At 45.6% G+C, this 27,357-nt stretch overlaps 1 protein-coding gene across 2 annotated transcripts in view; it reads left to right on the forward strand.

Annotated features, from left to right (window-relative positions):
• The window catches only part of PDE3A (phosphodiesterase 3A), a 278,612-nt gene that overhangs the window by 80,437 nt on the left and 170,818 nt on the right, over positions 1 to 27,357 (forward strand). The window contains exon 1 of one of the 2 annotated variants that reach the window (XM_077935277.1): positions 14,405 to 14,518. The exons of the other annotated variant lie outside the window; for it this stretch is intronic. Coding sequence (XP_077791403.1) covers positions 14,420 to 14,518 — 99 coding nt within the window. The 5' untranslated portion in view covers positions 14,405 to 14,419. Of the gene's footprint in view, positions 1 to 14,404; positions 14,519 to 27,357 lie in introns of those variants that run through there. 2 annotated transcript variants of the gene reach the window in all.

The following is a 27,357-nucleotide window of genomic DNA, read 5'->3' on the forward strand; positions in this document are numbered from 1 at the left end:
CCTCTCATCAAATGCTGTGTGGTCACAAGAAGGGAATGGTCTTAGGTTTTCCTTTTCATTGGGGAAGTTGGAGGATTCTGATGAAAACAAGCAGGAGTGGAAATTGCCAATGCTCACTTACTTATCTCAGAACTGGAATGGAATTCAGTCCAGTGGATACAATCAATATTTGCTGTTGTTGTTTTCAGTCTGCAGACAATATGTAATTGATTAGGTCCCCTCCTCCCAGGGTGGATATGATTTAAATCAAATTGATTTAAATCACTAATCAGTAAGACTTAATTTAAATCATCATATATATTTTTTACAAAGACTCATTCTTGCTGGTATAATCTTAATATTTACAACCAGATGAAGGTTTCATTTTTGGAATAATAAATTTTCAGAGTAGTTTTTACAGTTATATCAAAAATTATTGATTTGGCTATACTATTAGAAATACATTGACAGATAATTATGAAATTATTTTGAGGTTTAATAAGTTAACTGTTTATATTTGGACAACTTTTCTGCTGTACTTTATTGGAAAGATAAAAACAATCATTTCCTTAATAACAATTTAAACAATTTATTTAACTGAAACAATAACATTATAGCATATGTATCCATGTTTGTTAACTGATATGGTTAAATGATTTTTTTAAAAAAACCAACAACCTTAGACTGAGTTTTAGCACACATGTAAAACAAATCCTTATTTCCTGATGAATAGCCTCTGGACTATAATGTAACTTAAATAGAAAACTATCTTTAGAAAGAATTTTTTCCTCCAAAAGCATTTTATTTTAAAAATCTGATTTAAATCAAAGAAATCTGATTTAAATAAAAGAAATCTGATTTAAATAAAAGAAATCTGATTTATAATAATAATAATAATAATAATAATAATAATAATAATAATAATATCATTGATTTTTATCCACCCTGCTTCCTCCTTCCATTTACCTTGTGTTTCCTTTGCACTGGAATGAATGGGCTGGAATAACACAAGTTACCTAATTTCATCCCAGTGGACAGCAATACAAGTGATGTAGTTCGTGGAGAGAGATGGAACTGCAGAGGAAGGAAAACAGTGCTGCTTGCAACAAATATGGAGTGAAGTAGAAAATGACGCCTTCTTACATCCTTGTTCTTCCCCCTCTAAGATGGATTTCTATGCGTCCAAATGTAGGATCCCTAATGATGGTGGCAGTGCTACACTTTGTAGGTTACAGGAAGGGCATCTCTTAGCTGGATACTTGCAACAAGGGAATAGAGTGTTCCTCAGTCTTCCTGGTCCTGAGGAATTCTGCGTCAAAACACTATATGTTGTCCTTTCAACTAACTTCTGCTTTGACGTGGTTTGGGAAAGAAGAAAGTCACTGATTAGAAAGCATCCCTTTATTTATTTTACGAGGCTCAGCTTGTAAGAACGTGCACTTTAGATCTGAGTTTATGGCTTTATTTAACAGCTCTGATAATCTGAATGAGTCCACAACAACCACCCATTTTACTTTTATACAACTCTTGGTTAAGATAAGCAAATAGCGAGGGACACTTGTATGGCTGTCTTCCCAGCAATATTTCACGGGAAACAACTTGTCCAACTTGCTGTAGTTAGCAGGAGCTGAGAGAGAGGTGTTGACACTTTTTGGTACATACACACAAAGCGTGAACACGTAGAACACAAGGCGTGAGGCAATACTGGCCCATCTCACAAAGAAGTCCTACACACCAGTGACAATCATGCTATCCTGGTTTCACATTAAAGGTAAAGGTACCCCTGCCCGTACGGGCCAGTCTTGACAGACTCTGTGGTTGTGCGCCCATCTCACTTAAGAGGCCAGGGGCCAGCGCTGTCCACAGACACTTCCGGGTCACGTGGCCAGCGTGACGAAGCTGCATCTGGCGAGCCAGCGCAGCACACGGAAACGCCGTTTACCTTCCCATCAGTAAGCGGTCCCTATTTATCTACTTGCACCTGGTGGTGCTTTCGAACTGCTAGGTTGGCAGGCGCTGGGACCGAGCAACAGGAGCGCACCCCGCCGCGGGGATTCGAACCGCCAACCTTTCGATCAGCAAGCCCTAGGCGCTGAGGCTTTTACCCACAGCGCCACCCGCGTCCGGTTTCACATTATAGTGCAACAAAATGTTGCAGCGTGGAGTGCTCCTCTTCAGGGACACCCAATTTCTCTGTCCCCTCCTCTCAGAAGTTAGCCATCATTCTGTGGCAACTTGACTAAGCTCAGTCCTCTGTGTGCTGTTTTGAGGTTCTCCCTTTCATAATTTTTGTTGCTGTTTTCCCCAAACCCGCTGAAATCTTCACCTCACACATGGATCAGTCCATTTCTTCACACTTGAAGAAACATGCAGTTTTGCATAATAGTCACCTTTTTTTTGGTGAGCAGTATTCCCAAATATAATGCATTTCTTCCTGTGGTTTACACTAATACTTGCATTTCTAGACATACATCATCCTAGCACCTGCATTTTATATGTATTACTTGGCTGGAGACTACATTTCAAAATTCAGAGAAGTGCAGGTTTCATAGGAGGACTGTGTTTTAAGTTCACGCGTTGTTTTGGAAATGGCAAAACAGGTAACTTCAACGTTAAATGAGTCAAATTTCTCCCCTACCCATAGCTGAAAGGGTCAAGCCCTTTACGCAGCAGAAATAAAGTTAAAACGCTGGCAAATTGTTTATAGGAATCGCGATCTCCCCTCTGTCTTCCAGTGCAACCTACTCCTCCCCTCTTTGAAATGTCAGGGCGGTAGAATGATAGTACAATCTCATTTTAAAAGAGTCCTCTGGGCTGCTTGATGTTCCAGAAGATTTCTCGGAATTGAACTTGGGGAGGCAGATTGGAACACAGCGCAAGGCTTTCCCCCTCCTGCCTTTCTGCTGGGTGTAGCTGGAGAACTTAATTGGGTGTTAAAGGCTTTCCACTGAGTCTGATGCTTCCTTTTCTCCTTTATACTACTTCCTGTTGCTAATCTCCCTTTGGAGAGAGGCTCCTGGCTACAGAGAATACACAGCTATTTAGTGCCAGAAGAACTTGGTTCTATTTGTAGGGATGTCGAGGAAATGAGATTGCCCAGCGGGAGTTAGGATGGTTCCCCCGCCTTTCTTTTTATCATTCTTTACCTTTCTGCATTGGGACAGTTAGGGATTGTATCCAAACCCCATTGTTGTTCCCATAATGCCATGCCAAACACATTCATTTAATGGCTGCTGTTAAAGCTGTGAATGTGTTCTGTTATATTTCATTTCTGAGTGTGTGTTTTTTTAAACATGAACTGTGAATGGGAAGGATTAGTACCTCGAAGCCTGGCTTTATGGTGCATGTGGGAACAATGACTATACGAAGTCAAACCATTGGTCCATCTAGTCCAGTATTACCCATTTTTGGCTTTTTAAAGGTCTCAAGTGGATATATTTTCCGCTTCTTGAGCTGGATATGCCAGAGGGTATCTCCGGTCCACCCTAGTTTTGTGGGAGAGATTTAAGTGCATACCAGGAAACGTAGGTTTTTGCGCTTGAAGCGGCTCCAAGCCTTTTGTTGCCCTAGCGCAAAGCAGATCCACTTTGAAAAAGAAACAGACTTTTTGCTGTTAGGAAAGTGATGGGGAAATGCATTGAAAAGTGTGGAATGAGCAAATGATTAATGCATCTGACAAGCAAATCAGGAAGAATGCAGGAGGAATGCTCGTCATTGTATAAACTCCCTGCAAACAATTCAGCAGATGGTGATGATCAATAAAATTGATTCTGTATACATTTTGTCCAAGCAAATCAAGATGAGTGGATGGTCACAATCTGGAGGAGTCCAGTGGCTGAAGCTGTGGCTGCAAAGCTGCAGGAGCTCTTGACTGCTAATGATTAACACCTCTTTTCAAAAAAAGCAAAAGTTTCTGTAGAGTATAACTGTCTGCTAGAGAAAGGAGTGACTTTTGTCTTCAGCCCTAAAAGGTTGACCATTCTTGACAACCTTCTGTTGGCTGAGCATCACGGAAGTTGTCCATCTGAAGCCAGTATTGTCCACTGTGCTGCAAAAAAAATCCTTTGCATGTGTTGAAGATGGTTGGGTGCATTTCTTAGATGCACGAATATCCCTTCATTTCTAAAATATCCCGTTCATTTTTCTCGGCGTGAATTGACCTGTGTGTTATACGCCTCTCGCACACAGGATGCAATTATCATAGAATCGCCCAGTCATTTGAGACCCATATCACATTTTCTCTTTGGGTGGAGTTGGAGAGCCATATTGTTCCAAAGGCACCCATTTTTTGCAGGAAGATTATCTGATCACCAGAATGTTTCTTCAGATGGTGACTCACATGAAATAGTCTTTCAATCACTAGGTGCCAAAGGGTGGGAAATCTCCCCTTTGACCTATGAGTTGGTTGAACTGACATGGGGTGTCCGAATCCACCCTCTCTCTTAATGGAGTGCACCATCAGAGTTGTTTCAACATGCAGATGCATTGACCATCAAAAGGAGGAAGGCTCAGCACATTTATTGAGTTTCCAGCGAGACAATCTGCACCCACATTGAGACACCCATTATGCACCAGACCTTTGAACAGGCACGTCTTAATTACTGAGAGGAGAGCTTGAGAATGAGAAATTGCCCTGTTTTCAAAATACGTTGGTGTGCGTATTCAAAACAGTTCGTCATTGAATTTTTCTGTTTTTATGTGAACTGCAGTTAAACTCCTCCTCCCCTCCCCCGGTAACTTATTGCATCCTTTGGTATTTAACTATTTGCTGCTATTTGTTTCCTGAAGACGATCGGAGGCAACTCCTTTTGTAAAATTCTGCTTCTTTCCTAATTGGCTTCTTCAGGCTTTTAGGGCGAGTTATAGGCTGGTTGAGGGTTGGACCCCCCCCCCCCCCGCTCCCCAAATCCCTCTTCCCTGGCTCTTTTACTTTGGTTCCCGATAGGGATGAAACACCCACCCAGTTCTGGTATAGAAACCGCCTGAATAAAAAGGAATAAAATAAAAGTGATGAGATCTCTGTATGAACAAGAGCAATTGCCTCTGGCTCTCCCAACCTCCTCCAGCTTTTCCCTCTGGCTCTCATCCTCCTTGACAGCCTTTGATGTTGCCGTTCCTGGGCTTGAGTTAGTTCCTGCTTCTCCCTTCACTCATTTCTCCCTCTTGCTTGTTGCTGTCAAGTTGAGTTCTGCTTGCATGCTAGGCAAAGAGAGTCTGGCTCCGGAAGAGCTCACTGCGAGGCAGCACACACCGCCCAGCAAAGCTTAGGCCAGAGGACCTATTGATGGAGCAGGCAATGGAACAGCTCTCCTGCCTTGCACCCAACCCTTTTTGTATACCCCTGTCTGCTTTCACTGGTGTTGTAGGGAGCAAGGCTTCAGGTGTACCATACGAACAAAATTCCAGGGTTGGAGCGGGTGCACCTTCTGTGCATTTGAAGGCCGAGCTGCCAAGTCGTAGTTCTGCAACCCTACTTAGAGAGACAGGAGGAGAAGGTCGCTGCTTGGCTGAGAAGTGGATCGCTGTGAGATGATACACCAGAAATCGTAGCGAAAACTGCACACCAGTTGTTGTTGTTTTAAACCCTACTGCGTGGTAGGGCTTCTCTTTGCACACTGCCCAAAAGCAACGGTGGGAATAATCTTTTAAAGATGTTGGACCACTTGAGCGCCGAATGCGAAAAACTGGCCAGTGAGTGGCGGTCTCATAGCAGCAGTGTTGTTGTTTATCATTTTTCACAGGGTATGTTTAATGCTCAAAGTACTTTGCAATTCTTATCTCATTCACCCCCTTAGGGGTAGGGTGTTGTTGATGTTCCCTGCCCCCCCCATTTTTTTCAAAAGGAAAAATAGGATGGAACTGAGGCTGAGTGATGAAGCCGTCGGCAAGTCTCAAAATATCTTTTTTGAAAGCTTGGGGGGGGGAATTGCATCTTTTACTGATTTTAAGAAGTATGACCCAAATTAAAAGAAGTTTTAGAAGACAGATAGACATTCTGACCATGATGGAAGAGCGTGTGCGTTTTAACACACATTCTCTGTTCTTGAAACAGATTCCTCGGAATGCTGTAAACATGCGGTGAAAAAAATACTTCTGTGCCCCGCCAGAATCTCCATCTTTGTTCTTTGTAGATCAAGAACAAGATTAACCAAAACCTACCGTATTTTTTGCTCTCTGAGACTCACTTTTTCCCTCCTAAAAAGTAAGGGGAAATGTGTGTGCGTCTTATGGAGCGAATGCAGGCTGCGCAGCTATCCCAGAAGCCAGAACAGCAAGAGGGATTGCTGCTTTCACTGCGCAGCGATCCCTCTTGCTGTTCTGGCTTCTGAGATTCAGAATATTTTTTTTCTAGTTTTCCTCCTCCAAAAACTAGGTGCGTCTTGTGGTCTGGTGCGTCTTATAGAGCGAAAAAGACGGTATGTCTTTACAGTATTTTTTTTCTTTTTCTTTTAAAAAAGCTGCTGGTAGGAACATAGGAAGCTGCCTTATATGAAGTCAGATCCTTGGTCCATTTAGCTTAGTATTGTCTACACTGACTGGCAGCGACTCTGCAGGGTTTCACACAGGAAATCTCTCCTAGTCCTGCCTGGAGGTGCCAGCATTTGAACCCGTGTCCTTCTCCATGCAAAGCAGATGCTCTAACCACTGTGCTAAAATCCCTCCAAAAAATAAAGGGCTGCAGAACTATCAGAGGCAACAAGCAAAGCTAGGAGGAAGTTTGCCATTGCCTTTTCCCTCCCCTAAAAGCTTGAAAACTTCACTGACAACACTTGAAAATGGCAAAGCTAACCAACTGTAACTGCATGCATTTACTTACTTCTCTTCCTGGTTTTCCGTTGTAACTTTACATAGTGTGGCAATAGCAATTCCGCCTTCTCTTTAGCACAGCCGGATTTGAAGCTGAGTGGGGTGGCCGAGAGTGGGTGGGTGGGGGGAAGCGCTCCTCTTTTCCACAATGGCTGTGTTAATTTTAAATCATTGATAAAAGAGGGACTTGCTCTATTCACTGTTCTTTGCAATTATGTCAAGCAGCCCCAGTGTCTGCAGAGACAATGGCAGACAATCAATTGTTCAATATCCTCCCTGCTTCCACTTGCACCTGTTCCCACTTGGACCAGTAGGAGGTTGCTCTGGAGAAGTGATTTTGCTCCCCATTGTGTGGAGTGTGTGTGTGTGTGTGTGTGTGTGTGTGTGTGTAAAAATAAAAAGATAGATAAAAACACAGAAACCCTCTGGATTTAGGCAGAGCTAGCTGGACGGGCCATTAGCAAGGGACAAAGGCCAGTAATGGCACATCAAGGAAACCATAATAGGGCAAGGCCGCCAGGCAAGGGGAAGTGGGGGCCATATTGGGCAGAGGCAAAGGCCGTGGTTTAGGGATTCAACTTTGGATGACATAAGCTGGGAGGAGGTCCTTGGAGTCTGTTAGCAATGAAGAAGATGGGCAGAGCTCCACTTGAGCCAGGAGTAACAAGCTGAAACCAAGAGACACAGAGGATGGCTTTCTGCTGTCCTTTGAATTCAATGCTGCCTTTATGGGGAAAGCCAGACCTTCTTGGATGCTCATGCTCTGCAGCCCCTCCATCTAGGTACAGTTTGGGTATATGCATAAAACCATACATCATAAAAACACTGCAGTCTCTGTTGTGCCTCATTGTTCCCAAAGCAAACATAGGCTCTAGTAAGTGTGCCTCCAAATCCTGGAATCTTTGCACCGCTCATGGAAATAGGGGTTCCGTGTAACAATACATTTAGAGAATGTAAGGAGATTTTTGCTTGCATCCATCTAAATCTGACTCCCCGCCATAGTAGTAACGAGGATGTCAGGGGTGCCACAATGACAAGTTGAGCATGTTGGTGAATGCATTCATTTGCTGTCTGTGTATTGCTTAAAACAGTGTTTTGTTTAAAATAGGTGTGTTTGTGGTGTGTATGTATGTATGCATGCATATGAATGGGGGGGGGGGATAAAAAGAAACCAGTATAGGCAAGAACCGATTTGCAGACGTCCAATAGGCGCACGATCGCGCATGTGCGCATTGTGGTGACTTGGAAGTGGGCAGAATGAGGCGCGGCAAAGCAAACTTAGGCATGCATGCTCTGGCGTCGCGCAATGCCTAAATTGGGGGTTGCCTATAATTAAATTCCATCACCCCGCCTCTGGTGAGCTAAGTAATATCAGGGCGGTTTTTATTTTTATCTACAGTGGTACCTTGGGTTACATACGCTTCAGGTTACATACGCTTCAGGTTACAGACTCCGCTAACCCAGAAATAGTGCTTCAGGTTAAGAACTTTGCTTCAGGATGAGAACAGAAATCGTGCTCCGGCGGTGCGGCGGCAGCAGGAGGCCCCATTAGCTAAAGTGGTGCTTCAGGTTAAGAACAGTTTCAGGTTAAGAATGGACCTCTGGAATGAATTAAGTACTTAACCCGAGGTACCACTGTATTTTGCAGCGCTTATTTATAGCCCAATTGTAATAAAACCCCAAAGCAGTTTACAATTCAGAATGCTTGTTCCGAGGGGCAGTTCAGGGAGGGCGTTCTTCACTCGCCACTCATCCTGCACCAACAGGAAGCGAAAAACAGGAGTGGGATAGAGCTGCAAACCGGAGGCTTTCAATTAGCATTAAAAAGGGGCCTTTTGTTGCATGGGTCTTATTGGTGATTATATATTATAGGAGGACGTTGGCCTGGGGGAAGGGCATCTCTGGATAATAATATAGCAGTGCGTCACAAAGAAGCTCCCTTTGAATCCCAGCTGATTGCGGAAAAACAATGCTCCAGCTGTGAGGAAGTCCACCTCTTGTGCCAGGAGCAAAACGTTGACTCTTGCAATTAAATTCGGACAAGGTGGATTTCTGGATGCCCTCCACCCTTGCTTCTAAGCAGTTTTGCATGATACTGTACGCACTTCAGCGTACGCACTTGGGACCTGCCGCTCACGCCTGGGATTAACTGTATTGTAGTTGGAAGCAAAATGCGCCAGAGAGCAAGTAGGTCTGGGCCCTATGACGTCCCTTTGTAAGAGAACAATGCGGCGGTTGCAACCGGAACTGTTAAATAACTGCAACTTTGGAGCATTAGCCTGCCTCCTGGCATTGCTTTGATGTTATCATTTTTTTTAATTGCTGCTTTATTTGGAAAGGCAACTGCTGTGCGTGGAGTATTCCTCTAGCGGCAATTTGCATCAGATCAGAGGACACAGAGTACGGCAAACTAAACTGCACGCAAAGGGATAGGGGTGGTGGTTTGGGCGGTCTCTGCTGCTGCTCCCACTCGCCTTCGGTCATCCCACCGACTTGCCCCCGCCTTGGGCTCGGGGCTCGCAGAGTGGTGAGCAGGCCCTTGTGCGTGTCGGCATGGGACCATGCGAGAAGGAAAACCGAGTGGACGGTGATGCCAGGAAAGCTGTGTGAGCCGTGTGCTCCTCTGGAGGCCCCAGAGGGCCTTTCTGTTCTCTGTCAGTGGTTCATCTGAATACCATATGTCACCAAACAAATGTTCCCAGCCATTCCCCTCTAACGGGCACGGCAGACATCACGTTCCAGGAAATTTCCATGCCCGGCTCCGAGATAAACAGTAACAGGGCCAGACTAATTGTCGAGTGGGTTAAAAATGCAGAGAGGTTTTGAAATGCCATTGCTTTCCCTTTTAAAATATTGTGTGTGTGTGTGTGTGTGTGTGTGTGTGTGTGTGTGCACAAACACACACAAACACAAAAACACACATACATATATCACTTTTTAAAAAGGAAGGTCAATTTTCAGGTCAGGCTGATTTACAAAACAAGCAGTAGAATAATCATGCGTTTTTATATAAATATATAAAGTACAAATATTTGTAAAGGGGATTTATTTATTTATTCATTAATTCGTTTCCCACCTTTTCCCCTGACAGGGTCTCAAGGCAGCTTACAGATAAAATAAAATAGCTAAAAAACATTGGGGGGGGGTGTGAAACAATCATTAAACAAAAAATGAAGCATCAATAGTATTAAAACTATACCTACGTATGTATATCATCTATTGAAAACTTACGACTGCAAAAAAAATAGCCTGGCCTTTCTGGCTTCTACAATGTTGAGCAGGAGGGTCTTGACACCTAGAGATGCAATCTTCATATATCAACTATGTTATCTCTAAGCAAAGAGGCACCAGTCCATAGTGGCAAATTGGCCTAAAATGGACACACACACACACGCACACACACACACACCCCAAGCCTTGACTGGGTCCCTTGATTTTTCCAGTTTTCCCTTTGGAGCAGTCCATTCATGGATTTCCTATCTCAAAAATCATCACAGCACCAAGTAAAGGTATATCTAGGTAGCACTGGGCATCTTGCTGTTCTCGTCTCATCTCTCTCTGATTCCTAAAAGAGGCAGCCAGATTGATAGGTGGGCAAAAACCTTGTTCTCTACAAACAAAGCATCTGGCTATAACAGCATCCCAGAAGTCCGCTCACCTCAACCGGCCATGTGGTGCCTCAAGTGTACCTGCCCACTTTTGAAAATCAGAAGAAAAGTGGGAAGGGAGCTGATCTATTTGCAACTTAATTAGTCTGCGCTTTGCACCACTGCTCATCTCCTGCTGAGGAACTCAGCTGCGTTGCAAGCTCAGCTGGACTTGGAGCACAGGCCGAAATCAAGATATCTGGTGTCAGAGCAGGAGATAGCTAGTGCATCCTTTAAATCAGGTATGCACTTGGCCATCTTACCTCCCACAGGGCACCGAGCAGTGAAGAATAATCATTGCAAGGAGAGTGGTTTTTAGTATACGGTTTCCTTGCTTCGCAGCTGTCTAGGATAAATGGCTTTTCATTTTTTGGGGTATGTTGGCGACACGCGATGCTTCGTGGATGCCTTTCTAAGGATGGATAATTGAATAAAAGAGACATTTTTTATTGCCTTTTGCTTTTAGTACAGTAAAGTCTCGCCTAAGCTGTTTTATCCTCGTGGTTTTTGTTTTTTTTACTCCTTCCCTCTCTTTTCCCCCTAATCCTCATGTCCTAGAGCCATGTTTTGTAACTTGTCTTTCAATAAAAATTAAAGTGAAACCATGCTGGTATACTGTAACCACTCTTCGTTACAAAAGTCCAGATCAGGTGTATTCTAGTCTACTCCCAAACTGTGTGCCGAGAAAAAGAAGAAAAGATTGCGGTTCCTATTCATGAAGCTGTTACCCGTGCATGCGTTGTCATCCACACTTGTGCAGTAGCTGTATGAAATTTCCACACCTCGGCTTAACTGCATGATAGGTCATGCTGTGTGTACACTGATTCAGAAGCCGTCCGAGGAAGCATACTGGAGCCAGAGTAAATGGTAATGCACAACCCGTTTATATCATGCAGTGCTTCGCAGCATGTTTACTCAGAAGTAAGCCCCATTTACTCCTGTGAGACTTGCTGCGAGGTTATCAGGCACGGGATTGCAGCCTTGCTGACAAAACTGAGAGATTCGGGTTTCATCCCTTGTTGTATTTCTTCCATGAAAAGCAGAAAGGGGGGGGGGGAGGGTGTTTTCTAAATGCCTGTTCTGACCTTTTGCTGTGAGAGTGTCTCTTCTTTTTCCATCCCAGCTCCTAATACTCTGTTTGTTTGTTGTTGTTTTTAAGGAAAGGCTGAAGTTTTCATGACTGGTTTTTTTGGTGTGCTTAGAATACAAAATGGGAATGGGGTAGCTGCCTTAACAGCGGCTTTCTCTGCAGAAACATAGAGTTGTAGGGACTGCGAGCATCATCTAGTGACTAGTCCCCTTGCAATGCAGGAATCCTTTTTGCCCAATGTGGAGCTCTATCCAAAAACCCTGAGATCAAACTTGCACATGGTGTCAAGTCACTTGATGCCATTCATGGGTTTCTTTGATCCTCCAGGACCTTGTGTGTTCCTTCCAGTTTAAACTCCAGCTAAGCCATGAAAAAACCAGTTGTCACCCTATAAAAGTGTTTTGATGTGTCTTGCCTATTCTGAGCCAAGGCCTTCATGGAGGAGAAGGCCATTGATGGCTACTAGCCATGCTGCTAGGCTCTGTTCTCAAAGTTAGAGATTGCAATGCTTCTGAATGCCAGTTTCTGGAAAGCCCTGGTGAGTGTTCTTGTGTTCGAATCCTACTTGAAAGTTTCCCAAAGTGGTGGACCACTGTGAGAACAGGATGTTGGACGAGATGAGCAAAATGCTACGTTCTTAACATTTGATTAATTATTTCATTAAATAACGAAGGAGCTCAAGGTGGTATTCGTGGAGGATGTATTCAAAGCAATGTTTACTCAGAGTGGACCCGCACTGAAATGAATGGCCAGTAATTTCAATGGGTCGACTCTGAGTCAACGTGAATTGACTACAACTTATGCTTTTGCCTCTCCACCTTTATCCTCAAGACAACCCTGTGGTGTAGGTTAGCCTGAGAAGCTGTCATTGGCTCCAAGTCACACAGTGAGGTTCACAGATGAGCGGGAATTCAAATCCCAGACCCAGATTTAGCATTCCCTGACTGTCAGCTGTTGTGCTAGTGTAGAGTGGGAATTATGGTTGCATGCCCTCCCAACAATTCTCCAATGAAAATAGGGATGCCTAATAATAATAATACGCTGGCCATCTGACTGGGTTGCCCCAGACACTCTGGGCGGCTTCCAATATATATATATAAACATAATAAAACATTAAAAATAAAAAAACTTAACACAGGGTTGTTTTCAGATGTCTTCTAAAGGATGTATAGTTACTTAATATATACTTAAAATACTTAATAATACTTAAAAAAATAATATTTTTTTGGAGCCGCCCAGAGTGGCTGGGGAAGCCTAGCCAGATGGGCGGGGTATAAATAATAAATTATTATTATTGTTGTTGTTGTTGTTATTATTATTACTTATATCCTTGACTTTGAGGTTCCACACCCTCCAACATTACTCTGATGAAAACAGGGACATCCTAAGGAAAAGCAGGAAACTGGGATGGCTTCTTTAAATCCAGGGCTGTCCCTGGAAAATAGGGACACTTGGAGGGTCTGTGGTTGAGCAATATGAAAGCCAACTCATCAGTTGCACTAGCAGAAGCTTGTGTTTAAGCAGCCTTGGGTGCAATGCAGCCATCTCACTTCCCAGCGCAACCTTCTGGGTATCGCCTGGCATTGTTGGGTGTGGCCAGTGGCAGAAGTTCAATGACACATCCAGCCAGGCAGAAAGCACTCCAGGAAGGCGTGAAGCAGAACTGGTGAGGGGTGTGTGGCCTGGAGAAAGTGCTGGAGGGCCAGATTCAGAGACATTTTCTTGATGACATTTGTTCCCTGAGATGAGAGGCTGTGGTGGCACCGATAAATAAGTTGCGATACTTGGCCTTGAACCTCTGCCATCGACATTCCGTTCTTGTTGCCTGCCTGGCTCAGAAGCCAAAGGATCTTTCTGGACCACTGAACAAAGAAATGCACACCACATCCTTTGTTGCTTTATTTATTTATTTACATGAAGCCAACCCACAGAGATGGGATTAAACTCCAGAGGCTGGTTCCCTTTCAAGTGCAAATGAAGGAGAGCCTTTCCCGAGAAGAAGCTTGGGAGCTTACACAACACTCGGAGGAATGTTTATATGGCGGGGAAAATCAGCGCCTGATAGCAGAATATCAACAGACACTTCATTTATTTAGTGCCCTGGCTTAAGAGGAGAGAACAATATGTTTTAAAACATCCTGGTTTGCATGGGAGCCTTATCTTATCTCTCTGTGGGCCTATTTTATGGCCTTCCTATTGAAGTTATGTCAACTGCAGAAGAGATTGTGGGGTGACCGATCTCTCCCTCTCTCTCTTTTTTTTTCTGTTGGAAGGTAGGTCAACAAATGTTGCTGTGGAAGGGAGGCGGGTCGCTGAAACACCTTTATAACCTGCTGTGGGAAGCAATCCCAGGCGGTTGTGATTTACGGATGGAGCCTGTGAAATCTCTCTCCAAGGCCGACCATTTTGCTGATAAAAGTCCTATCTGTATAAATACCCTCCCACTTCTTGCGTTGCCACAGTTGTCCCAGGCGAACATCTACTGATTCGGATTGGGTGAATAGTTCTGAATCGGTAGTGGGAGTGGCGGTGTGTATGTTTTCAGGTGCTCCAAAAGCCAGAGCCTTTAAGGTTTTCACCTCAGGTGTCTCTTGCCGTTCTCACAGCTGAAGCACATAGACAGGAGTTTAGTGATCTTGCCCAAGAAAAAGCCCATTCCTGGGCTCAGCACAATAGAGAGAAAGCTGCTCCCAAGAAAGACATACCTTGCTGTGGATCGAGGGAATTTGTACTTCGGGACAATGGAAACAAGCCATTGGAAATAATATTGAAACAAGGCCTGCTGGGAGACGAGCGCTGAGGAAGGTTTGAGAGAGATAAAAGCATGCAAGAGTCAAAGGGGAGTAGTTTCCCCCCTGAAGTGGGTGGCAACACCAAGAACGTGACTTCTGGTAATATGCTGAGCAGGCTGCACTTCTGTGAGGTCATCCGGGCTTTGCCAATCAGGGAGTGGTTGGGAGAGCTGCTCTGCTTTGTGAAGGTCCATATCCTGCAGGTGAGTACAGCAGAGACCTTGTCCTGAACCCCTGGCTGATCTGGCGGCAAGTCAGTATGTAAAGTCCCCAGTCCAGGGTCAATCCATGTGTCCGAAGTCAAAACCAAAGCACAGTCCTGCAGAGTTTCTGGAGCATCCAAACTGAGGTCCATCAACATGGGCAGTTGAGCAGACACAGCACCTCAGCTCTGCTGTCTGATTAGACTTTGCCTGCCGATTGCAGCATCTGGGCTTGATTAGTGAGATGACCCTCACTTGTTCCAAGCCTACTCCAGCTGAGGAATCAAACCCTTCCTCCCAGAGCTAGTGAGCTCCACCTGGCCAGCTAGGGAGCTGGGCTGTGGGACCTTGCCTGCCTCAGCCTCCTGGAGCACCTCGTCTGCTGCTCCCTATGCCCCAGAGCCCACCATGATCATGGAGACAGGGATCCCTCTGGCGATGGGTTCTGCTATTCTGGTTCCTGTGCACTGACCCCCATCCTCCTATCATTCTTCGTCACCCCGTGAGTACTTCCTACGCCAACCTCTCCTTGCCCCTTTGTGTCCCAGTCCTGGCTAAACCCCTCATGGGGATCCTCTTCCTCCTCCTCATTGTCCATGACAGACCTGGAGGTGCAAATGCACCAACTGAACCTCTCCCAGTGGCAGGTCAGGTTTTCAGAGCATGGTAACAATACTGGCCATAGAAGCTTGTGCAAACGGCAACTTTGGTGTGGGTGAATTGCCTCTGGGAAGAATGTGGGTGCTGTAGGAATTGTCTCTGTGAGGAAGTAGGGATATAGAAGGATTAGATACTGAGAGGTGAGTGAGTGGCAAAGTTCAGGTGGGGAGGAGGGACTTGCCAAAATGATGCACCTGCTCTCAACACTGGAAGCAGCAGTTGGACCATTGGCTCACCTAGTTCATCAGTGTCTGCATTGATCGGGTAAGGCCCTCTGGGGTTTTAGCTAGGGGTCTTTCCGAGCCCCCAGCTGGAGATGTCAGGGGTTTGGACCTGGGACCCAACGCATGCAGAGTGCATGTACTCCCACTGAATTGCTGCCCTTCCTTCCCCTTGGAGATAAGGGCTTATCTCTAAGGTTGACACATTTCTCTTCTGGCAGTGTTCCCGTTGCTGGATGACAGAGAGCAATTTAACAAGGGAAGACTTCCTTGTAAGTGCACCTCTCACCCTTAAAAAACAGCAACGAAACCTTCCCCTGTTGAATTTCTGCATGCAGAGAACTCTGACTCAACTCTCTCCCTTGCCTCCAGCATCCATCCATTGTAGTCTGACAGCAGTGTAAACATTAGTAATCGTAATAGCAGTCATCTTTGCATGGGGATTTTAAGTCCCGAGTGTTTTACAGGTGCAAGCTTGCCTAATCTTCTTCCACTCTGGAGGGGCTCTCAACTTGGTGGTTTTCAGGACAGAGAATTAGCTGCTGCTGTGGATGGTTAGGTCTTCATTAGGAAGATCTTGATGAAGATCACTGGGGATGCTGAGAGCCCTGTTAGCTGCTGCTTGTTAGAAGGTTACAGGGGACATATTTTGGATCAAAACTTGGATAGTACAGTATGGGGTGAGGCTTGTGGAAGACTTCCCTACCCCTCCCTCCATAATTCACTCACGGGCAAATGACATATAGCTGCCTTGGCAAGAAGTGCTTTTCTTTATAGGGAAGGTGGCAATTCTGATTTATTTATGTACTTTGAATTTTGTATCTTACCTTTTAACCTCAACAAGGAGTGTCTATTTATTTTTTCTTAATCTGAAGCCCAGCGCTTCCGGGCTCTAGACCTTATGTGGATCTTTGCCTTCTCTTTTGTATTTTTTGGTGTTGGTTGCAAAGCTTTGCATGAGGGGCATGGGACTAATATATAGACTTGTGGAAAATATGGGCTGAGCCCATGTCCATATGGGAAAAGAGGTTAACTAGCACTCTTAAACATCTGCCTTAATGACCTTACATCTGTACTGGTAAGGGGAGGGTCTCCAGATCCCCCTTCTTGGTAGTCTAAAGGTTGTATATACAGTTAGGTAGCTGTGTTGGTCCGCCTTCCAATAGCACCTTAGAGACCAACTAAGTTTGTTACTGGTATGAGCTTTCATGTGCATGCACACTTCTTCAGATACCAAAGGTTGTATAGTTATCTCCTTGGCTCGAGGGTTGCATAACTCTATACCCTCCAACATTCCTCCGATGAAAACAGGGACGTCCTAAGGAAAAGTGGGACATTCCAGGATCAAATCAGAAACTGCAATGGCTTCTGTAAATCCAGGACTGTCTCTGGAAAATAAGGATACTCAGAGGGTCTGTGTTTCTCATGTTCTAGTTTTTAGATCTGTTGGTGGTTATTCAGGTTCGGACGTTTACAGAGTGTAAGGGCGTAAGTCATACATTGCAGAATCAGATCACGTATGTTTCTTGTATAGCATATTTTCTTGGGCAGAGACCAGCCAGGCACCCCTAGAATGGACATTGTTGTGGTGGCCATGGTTTTACTGCTTGTCTCCAGACTCTGCATCATGAATAGCGCATGAAACCCTCAGAGTTTACCAACAATTTAAAATAAATTATTATTATTATTATTATTATTATTATTATTATTCATTGGTAATCTCTGAGGGCTTCATGCGCTATTCATGATGGAAAGTCCCAGTTCTCCCTCTGTGATGTAGGGTTTTAGGTTCAAAAAAAGAGAGAGGATGAGGCCTTCCTTACTTTCTCCCAGAAACATTTCGTCCAGAAAGCACAGGAGTTGCGTATTCCTGCTAGATTGGGACAAACAAATGTTGAAGGTAGATGGAAAGTGGAGCTGGGAAGAATGGCATTTACTACGTAATGGAAAACGAGAATAAAACATAACGAGCTGGATTGGAAAACTGTGTGTTTGGCTTAAGGTTTGGGCTGTTAATATTTTTAAAATAAACTCAGATTTGAAGCCTTGTTTCTTTCTGAGCAATAAAGATACCGCTTGGTTAATTATTACATAGGGCTCAGTAAGTTCCTTGAGAATTTTTCAGCGTTCCTCATAAACTCTCTTAGTAACAGAGCAGGATTGCCACATTCTGCTGTTTCCGTTTCATAAGATGAGTGCCACTCTGATGGTTCTTTTTTTGTTTAATGCTACTCTGCTTGGAGGTGAAAATGATGGCACCGGAGGCCAGCTGGGCTAGGCTTGCTTCCTAGAGTACCTGGCTTGTAAGCAGTGTCCCAGGCTTTCATGGTAGGAAGAACTGCAGATTCACTGTGCCCATGGTATCAGACCTTCTAGCCTTGCATCGAAAAGCTATGGTTGCTATTTGTTAAAAATGAACTATCTGGGCATGCCATGGGATTAATAAAAATAATAATATGAGCAGCAAAGTAAGCCAGGATATGTCCAGACTCTAGAGATGGAAGGATCTGTTAAATTTTGCTTTCCCGGTTATTTCTTCCTTCCAGCCTTTTATTCTATTCTCCAGATTCCTGATACATTTTATGAGTTACTTGTTCTTTTTTCTTCATGAAAATTCATCAGCATTTGAGTGCAAAATTATCCAATTTTTAATGTAGTTTCCACAAATGTACACATGTTTTGTGGTCCATTTTTCCTAACACAATGTATTCTGTATGTTATTTTCACTAGTTATTCTAATTTTTATGTGCACTTTCCCTCCAATATATGCACTTCTGTCAACATTTATTGTTTGGAGAACTCCATCACAAGATTCGGGTAAGTCTGGATTTTGAAAGATGGCCATGTCTAGATTCTCAAGTTTTTTGGGAAAGTGTGGATTTTATATTCACCTTTAAAGGCAAACTGAACCAATTTCCCCCCCTTCCATAGGCTGAGCATGTAGTATTTTGAGTTTCCCCCTACTGTCCTAGAAATCACAGAGGAAGCCCCACTGTCTTAATAGATCACCTCTGACAGCACTGTGTAGACCGCAGCCTCATAGCATCCAGATGTTGTTGACCTACAGATCCCATCTTCCCTGACACGTTGGCTGGGGCTGATAAGAGTTGCAATCCCCCTCCCCCCAAAAAATCTGGAGGGGGCACCAGGTTGGGGTAAGCTGGGGTAGACCAAAGGTACCCTTTAGACATTGTCAGACCCCAACTCCCTTTAGTCTCAGCATGGTCAGAGATGATGGGAGCTGAAGTTCAACGAAGCTATAGGACACTGTGTTAGCTTTCTCAGGTGTAGTCTGTGTAGAGCTAGATCCTGGACTCAGGTTTGTTACCTGGTGCTCATGTGAAGCTGTATTAGTTTTCTTAATGAATAGCAAAGCTGAGGTTCTTGCATTCCTATGTTAATTGGTGTTCAGATATTTTTAATGGAATATTTTAGCTGTGCTGAAGTATATTGTTAAGGAGTGTTCCTCCCTTCTTTTTTGGATGGGGGTAGCTACTTGGTGCAGTTCTTTCGATTGGGAAAACAATTTGTGAGTAGATGTGTCAGAGCTGGTACTTATTGGTGAAAGTTACTGTTCGGCAAAACAATGAAATAAGGTTTTAATTGTGAGACGTCCTTCTGGACAGAGGCCATTTGTTCCCAGTGTTGTTGTTCTAGTGTTGTAAAATCCCACAAAAGCAGAGAGTCGCGCCAAAAGAAGCAGGACCCTGCAATCATGGTGCTTATTGAATTAATTACTACATTGAGATCCCACATGGGAGGTTGACTTGAGCTGAGTCAGATCATCTAGCTCATGAGTAGGCAAACTAAGGCCCGCGGGCTGGATCAGGCCCAATTGCCTTCTGGATCTGGTCTGCGGACGGTCTGGGAATCACCGTGTGGATCGCCAGTACATGCGTTCTTTCCCTCTCCCTCACACGGTGGCACCGGCGCCTCCTCCCTCCCTCCTCCTGGCTTCTCCCTGCCCTGCCTAGAGGAGGAAGGGGGCTGGGCTTTGTTGGTGCCAGCAGCAGCGCTTGAGCAGCCGCCATTTTTACCAGCCCCTCACCGGAGGCCTTTCGCGCACCACTCATCGTCCCACCGCCAGCCCCTGCCGCTCGCAAGACATAGGTAAGCAGCTACCGGGGCTCGTGGTGCTCTTGCACCATCTTTTCCCAAAATGTAGTCTGGCCCCCCACAAGGTCTGAGGGACAGTGGACTGGCCCCCTGCTGAAAGTTTGTTGAATATTGTCTACACTGACTGGTAGTGACTCTCCAGGGTTTCAGACAGGAAGTGCTTCCCAGCCCTACCTAGAGATGCTAGGATTGAACATGGGCATGCCTTCTGCATGCGAACCACATGCTCTCTCACTGAGCTGCAGGCATTCCCAAGGTGGCATGTGTGGTTCTCTAAAGAACTCAAGGTATGTTTGTGGCTCTCTACCTTCCTATTATTTTCCTTACAGCTGCTCCATGAGTTAGGTTAAGTCCAACCAGTTTGTAAATCAAGTAGTCCACACTAAGTCATGCATTCTGTCCCTCCCCCATGGGGTATTATTATTATTATTATTATTATTATTATTATTATTATTATTGCTGTGAGGGCTGAGTATGGTTGCTCACGAGTAAACAGCCAGGACTCCGACCTGCCTCTTTACAGGTTTTATTTGGTGCAAACTATGTACAGTGCGGGTGGTGCTGTGGGTTAAACCACAGAGCCTAGGACTTGCCGATCAGAAGTTTGGCGGTTCGAATCCCCGTGATGGGGTGAGCTCCTGTTGCTCGGTCCCTGCTCCTGCCCACCTAGCAGTTCAAAAGCACGTCAAAGTGCAAGTAGATAAATAGGTACCGCTCTGAAGGGAAGGTAAACGGCGTTTCCGTGCACTGCTCTGGTTCGCCAGAAGCGGCTTACATGGCCACATGACCCGGAAGCTGTATGCCGGCTCCCTCAGCCAGTAAAGCGAGATGAGCACCACAACCCCAGAGTCAGTCAAGACTGGACCTAACAGTCAGGGGTCCCTTTACCTTTACCTTTACCTTTACCTTTATGTACGGTGCAGACATCCAAAGTTCATCCTCAGTCGCTAGCACATTCCGAGAGTGGGCTTTTCCTGCCCCCCCCCCAGCATAACAACCTTGACACGCCCAGTCTCCGCCTTTTCCCCTTACCCTGCCAAAACTAGGTGACGGAAGTTGTATCTCTGCATCCCTATTCGCCTCCCTGGGATCGGTGCTGGGGCTCGCAGATAAGTCTGTGAGCCTTTGCCTCCCTTCTCCCTACCTTCCTTCTTCCGTTTCCCCTGAGGCTTCGCTGACACCAGTCTCTGATGAAGTGTTACTGCCGATCAAAGTGGGAGGCTCTCTGTACGTTCCTCCCTCCCCCCTCTTGATGGCAGTCCCCTGACAATTACAGTCATACCTTGGATCCCGAATGCCTTGCAACTCGAACCTTTTGGCTCCTGAATGCTGCCAACCCGGAAGTGAGTGTTCTGGTTTGCAAACGTTCTTTGGAAGCCATTCTTTGGAAGCTCCTGCAGCCAATCGGAAGCCGCGCCTTGGTTGTCGAACGTTTTTGGATGTTGAACAGACTTCCGGAACGGATTCTGTTTGACAACCAAGGTATGACTGTGTGTTCATTTTTACACCACTCTATATTTTAAAGAACAAATCTCAAACCACTTTGCAACACATTAAAACACAAAATAAAACAATCCAGAATAAAACTAATTCAAGCTTCAAGGAAAAATATTTCAGATCCTTCTCTAAGTGACATTTTGCTTTTGCCAGTCGCCAACCCGACATCTCCACGTGGTTGCAATTGGACCCGTGCCAGTCGCAAAACGTGCCTGGCACCTGGCTAATTTCGAAGACTGAAGGGTAATAAAATACCATTTAAAACTCCAAATACAGCCACACCTTATAATAACACAAAAATAAATACACAGAGTAATAATATTATTAATAAAATCGGCCCAGAAAAGAGCTGCTATCCTAGGGAAGCTTTCACTTGAAAGCAAGGGTTGCAAGTTTCAAGATACCTCTGTTTCTCTGTTTTTTTATTTTTAAAGAAGCGATAGTCTGGTCCATTAAAAGCAATTGCTGCTTGAAAGCCAGTAGCAAGTACAAGGGGAAAGATATCTGGAGCCAAACCAAGCAATGAGATTTTCAGTTCCACAAACCAGGAGAAAAGCTTTCCTGATGACAACTGATACAGAAAACAAATGTTTTCCACTCTCCCCCACTATTTTTTTTATTTTCACCATGACAAAGTGCTGGTGCGTTTTAAGAGTTCTCATGCAAACCGTCGCGACACGAGGGGATCTGGAGGCCGTGTCCACTCAGATTCAGAGGCTCAGAAAGCCAATGCTGATAATTGGTTTTGCATGTGGCCGTGTTTTTTCCTGGGGAGTGGGGCCAAAACAGCTCCCTTGGCTCCTTAACATGTTGTAGGCTGTGTGTTTGTGCGTTGGGGTCCCTTGACTGGCTTCTTCCTGCCCATGTTTTCTGCAGAAGATCTGGAGAGCAGAGTCACAGCTGTGTGAACTAATGTTCCGATAAATAAGTGAATTATCTTGCTATTTGGGCTTCGTGTTTTGAGTTTTGACTTCTGGGGTTTTATTCCCCCCCCCCACCTCCCATAATCTGTTTTCTTCTTCAAACTTAGTAACATCTTCTCTTCCTGCAGTAGCAGGAATCATACTTGAGAGCAGTATTCCACAAGGTTTCTCAGGAAATCTAGTCGCGATGGTGATGTTCTGCCTCCACTCTCGGAGCTGATGTGCCTCTGCTTACATGCCTGGACACCATGGACCTATCAGGCCACAATTGTGAAACTGAGGACCACAGGCAACATTTAGTGGGGTTGAAATCAGGCCAAAACTTTATTGATTACAGATATAAGTGACAGGTAGGTAGCCATGTTGGTCTGCCGTAGTCAAAACAAAATAAAAAAAATTCCTTCCAGTAGCACCTTAGAGACCAACTAAGTTTGTAGCTCATACCAGTAACAAACTTAAGGTAAAGGTAAAGGGACCCCTGACCATTAGGTCCAGTCGTGCCCGACTCTGGGGTTCTGGCGCTCATCTTGCTTTATTGGCCGAGGGAGCCGGCATACAGCTTCCAGGTCATGTGGCCAACATGACTAAGCCGCTTCTGGCGAACCAGAACAGTGCACGGAAATGCCGTTTACCTTCCCTCCGGAGTGGTACCTATTTATCTACTTGCACTTTGACGTGCTTTCGAACTGCTAGGTTGGCAGGAGCAGGGACCGAGCAATGGGAGCTCACCCAGTCACGGGGATTCAAACCTTTTGATCGGCAAGTCCTAGGCTCTGTGGTTTAACCCACAGCGCCACCCGTGTCCCTATAACAAACTTAGTTGGTCTCTAAGGTGCTACTGGAAGGAATTTTTTTTTTATTTAGATGTAAGTGAGTTTGGCTTAGCATTGGGGTAGCCACCCTCTCCTGCAGCCCATGTGCTGGAGGGATAACAGACCTGTGATGTACATCAGATAAATGCAACCCCCACAGACTTGCCATATCAAGGTGGAGCTATGGCCCTCAGCCCCCATGTGGACAGAAGCACCTCCCCATGGATCCCTTTAATTGGTTCCCCCAACCCCAAGGAGATGGAAGCAAAGGTTTTCCCTTTCACCAAAGACTAAGAGGTTACCCAATGCCGCATCCACCAAAGTTGTCATGATTGATACGAGGTAGGGGAAACCCTCAGACAGGCCCAATTTGTCTGATGGCGGGGGTGTGTGTGTGTGAATTCTCCTTGGCCTGAATATGGCGACCGTAAGAACCATAGCAACGTCCACCAAGATACAGCATAATTACAGAGCAGAACATTATAAACATCATAAATGGTTTATGGGAATGGGGGAGGGAGATCTGAAGCTGACCGCAGTCTCGGATGAACGCTGTGCCAGCTTTTGTTCCCGAGAAGACCTGAGTGAAGACTCCCCAGGAACCTGCCTCAGGCCTGCCCACCCACTCCAGTGGCCACGCCTCCAAGCCCACCTGCGATTGGTCCAAATTGCAGGCAGGCATGTTTGAATCCTGCAGCTGGCTGGAGAGGTTGGAACCTCTCCTATTGGCCGCTGGACCTCAAGAACATGCTGTGGAACAGAAGATGGCAGCGGAGGCAGCTCTGGGCCAGAAACACAGTGTCACCAAGGAGGGGTGACCGTGGATAATATCAGTTGCTGGGAATCACAGGTGAGGAGAGCACTGTTACATTTAGCTTCTTGTTGGCCACCATGAGAACAGGATGCTGAACTCAATGAGCATCTGCTCTGATCTCAATATGGCTCTTGTTATGATCTCACATTGGTGGCCAACCTTATTTTCAGGTAGTGCCAGGACTTGAGCAGGCATGCCACAGCTCAGATGCCTGCAGGTTGGAGCCAGTATCGGCGTGGCTCTTCCCACCCAGGCTGACCATTGGCTGTCGCCAGTAGGAAGGCCAATCAAGGCTTCTGGTTCAGGCCACAGTAGTCTACTGATTTTGGCACCTGACTGGTTGCTGGAGTGTAGGAAGCTACCTTCTACTGAATCAGACCACTGGGTCATCAAACTGAGCATTGTCTACACTTACTGGCAGCATCTCTCCAGGGTTCCAGACAGAGGTGTCTCCCTGGCTCATGTGGAGATGCCAGAATTTGCAGCTGGGACATTTGTAGGCAAGGCATGTTCTCTGCCACTGCACTGAGACCCTTCCTGGGAACAGAACAGGTTCGTGACCTTTGCCACAAGTGAGGAAATAGAGCTGTGGCCAGCATCTGTGGCTTCTTTGTGCCGCACGCGCACACTCGCGTGCGTGCACACACACACACACACACACACACACACATACACACACACGAGATGATAATCCCTCTTAGCCTTGCATGGAACAAATATGAGGCTTCTGTTAAATGGAGTATAAAGATATTACCCTCTCCACTTTTCCCCTCAGCCTATAGGTATAAATAGCACAGTGACGCTTTGCGCTCCCCAGACTCCGTGAGTCTCATTCATGCAGTACATCTCCTTTCTAGGTCACAAAGCTTTGAAGATACTAAGTAAAGCAGCCGCCGCCACGAGACTCTGAAGGCATTTAAGAGTCTTCCCGCTTCTTAGCGAACTGGAGGACGGTGCACGTGCAGGACTGCTGCTAGGTACCTTAGATCAGTAAGTCCTGAACGGAGCGCATTTGAGGGTCATTGGGTTTGTGCCTCAGTTTGCGTGCAGAAGATCTGATCTCCAGCATCTGCAGGTAGGGCTGGGAGAAAGCCCTGCCAAAAACCTAGGAGGGCCACTGCCTGGCAGCACCCACAGTGTGGAGCCAGATCAGGGTTTCCCAAACTTGAGAGATACCCATTTAATTCAGCATTCTGTTCTCACAGTGGACAACGAGTTATCAATGGGAAGCACACAAGTTAAACCTGGGGTCAACAGCATTCTCCCCACTTGTGATTCCCAACAAATGGTGTTAAAAATATACCGTATTTTTTGCTCTATAAGACTCACTTTTTCCCTCCTAAAAAGCAAGGGGAAATGTTTCTAGAGCGAAAAATACAGTATATAATACTCTACCTGTGCAGTGGAGGTAGAATATACTCATCGTGGCTAGCAATCGTTGATGACCTTATCCTCCATGAATTTGTCTAATTGCCTTTCAACGTCAATGAAGTTGTTGGCCATCACTAGGCTCTTCTGGAGAGAATTCCATAGTTTGCAGAGCAAAGAAGGACTTTCTTTCGCCCGTCCTGAATCTTCCAACATTCAGCTTCATTGCATGTCCTGAAGTTCTAGTATTAGGAAAGACACCTCTATCACCTCTTATTACTCACCTTTTCTCTAAACCAGTGTTTCCCAAACTTGGGTCTCCAGTTGTTTTTTTGAGTACAACTCCCATCAGCACCTAGCTAGCAGGACCAGTGGTCAGGGAAGATGGGAGTTGTAGTCCAAAAACAGGCAGAGACCCTGAGCTAGATGGACCCGTGGCCTATAAGGCATCTTCCAACATTGCTATTGGGGTGCAACAACAAATGAATGCGTTGGGACGCGAATCATCTGGGATCCCAGAGCAACTGCCACACACATACACAGGAAGATTTCCTAATGTGTGAGAGCCTCTCCATGAGTTCGCTGCTGGGGATTTGTAGACTTGGAGAGTTGGGAGGGATCCCAAGGGGAATCCAGTCCTGCAATGCAGGAGTCATAGCAGAGGGCCACCCAACCCCTGTTTAAGAACCTGCAATTGAGGGAAGTCCACCACATTTCATCAGAGGTGGATTGAATGGTGCATGAGCTGTTCCGTTGCACTGAATGCAGAGCCTCAAGGGTGCTGCAGGTGTGTTGTAGAATGGAAGGTGAGAGGCAGAGGCAGGCACTGAAATTTGAGACGCCAAGCTCCACCACTGCTTCCAGGATGAAAAGTAAAAAAAGGAACTGGGCCCTTCTAACGTTTTGTGTCGCTGCGGTATGTCTTGAGCTGCGATGATGCCTTTTGCCTGCCTGTTTGGTGCCGTGTGTACGTCTGTGGAAACTACTTGGCTTCTGTGTGGCTGGTATACTAATGGCTAGTAGCTGCAATGGTTATGTTTTACCTCAACCATCATGGGTGCGTTCCTCCGAGAAACAGTTGTTGGGAATTGCCCATGGGGACAGCGCTGTTCCCCTCACGTCCTGCTTTCAAGCTCCCCATAGGCATCTGGTGGAGCACAGTTGAGAAGAGGATGTTGGATCTAGATGGACTTTTGGCCTGATCTAGAAGGGCTCTTTTATGTTCTTGCTTCATCTCTGGAATGTGACCCGCCCCTGGAAGGTTTTACTTATGAAGGGAATGTAGCCTGTGAGCTGAAAAAGGTTCCATCTTCCCTGGTGTAAGATCTTCTGGCTTTCCCACCCTCCACAGATGTCTACTCAAGGTTCTTGATGTTGGTTGTGGTGGGTAAACAGGGATTCCTCTCCAGAACAGCCTGTGGTCCCTACTATATCCAGGAACAGAGCAGAAACAACATCCGGCCTGGAGGCTGATGGTGCTGGTGCAGTTTGTTAAGGATAATGGTTTAATTTCCTGAAATGGGAATGTTGCTTAATTTGAATTGCTGTGTATTTTTAGCAAAGGGTTTCCCCTTTGACAGTAGCTCTTTCATGTGATTGGCTGTGAGTCACATGAGAGAGGCATTCCATTCTGTTGTGACTGTTATTCCAGTAACTGTCGTTTTTAGCTGTGTTTGTCGTCTTCTCTCTCTCTCTCTCTCTCTCTCTCTCTCAGGGAGAACGGTTGCTGAGAGAGGTTTCTCTGGAGGCTGCTGAGGATGGTGTTTGTCAGTGTGCTCTGTCTGGGGTGAAGCAGACAGAGCAAGATCCCTAAATGTTAATAGGGATAAACCTGTGCTCTCTATTCGGAACAAAATTAATAAGCATGAGATCATAGATATGTTCTTCTCAGTTACATGTTTATGAAAGTAAAGTTATTTTGAATATAAAGAGTCTGGACATTGCAAATAATCTATACACGCACCCTACAGTTTTCTCAAGAGGCAGTTGGCTTGATAGCAGTTGGATTCAGTGATGGTAAAAATTACAGGAGCCTCTTTGAGCATCCTTTGTTACTAAGCTTCCTTTCCTCGAAGAGAGGAACATAGGAAGCTGCTCTGTACCAGGTCAGACCATTAGTCCCTCTAGCTCAGTAATGCTCTCTGGGGTTGCAGGTAGGAGTTTTTCCCTAGCCCACCTGGAGACGTGAGAGATGAAGCCTGAATGTAAAGCAGTTTTTCGTCCACTGAGCTGGCGACCCTTCCCTAGTTCGTGGCTCAGTTGCCTCACTCACCGTGCAAAAAAGCAGGGAAGGCTGCCGTTTCCCACTGGGTGAACTCTCTCAGTGCCTGCGGAGGACCGAGGTCATAGGGAAATCTACAGGGACGCGCTTTGGAGATGGTGGTGGCTGGCAGAGCAGTGACCCGGTGCTGGAGGAGCACAGCTGCTT

Source organism: Podarcis muralis, chromosome 10, assembly GCF_964188315.1.
Source record: "Podarcis muralis chromosome 10, rPodMur119.hap1.1, whole genome shotgun sequence".
NCBI classification, from domain to species: Eukaryota; Metazoa; Chordata; class Lepidosauria; order Squamata; family Lacertidae; genus Podarcis; species Podarcis muralis.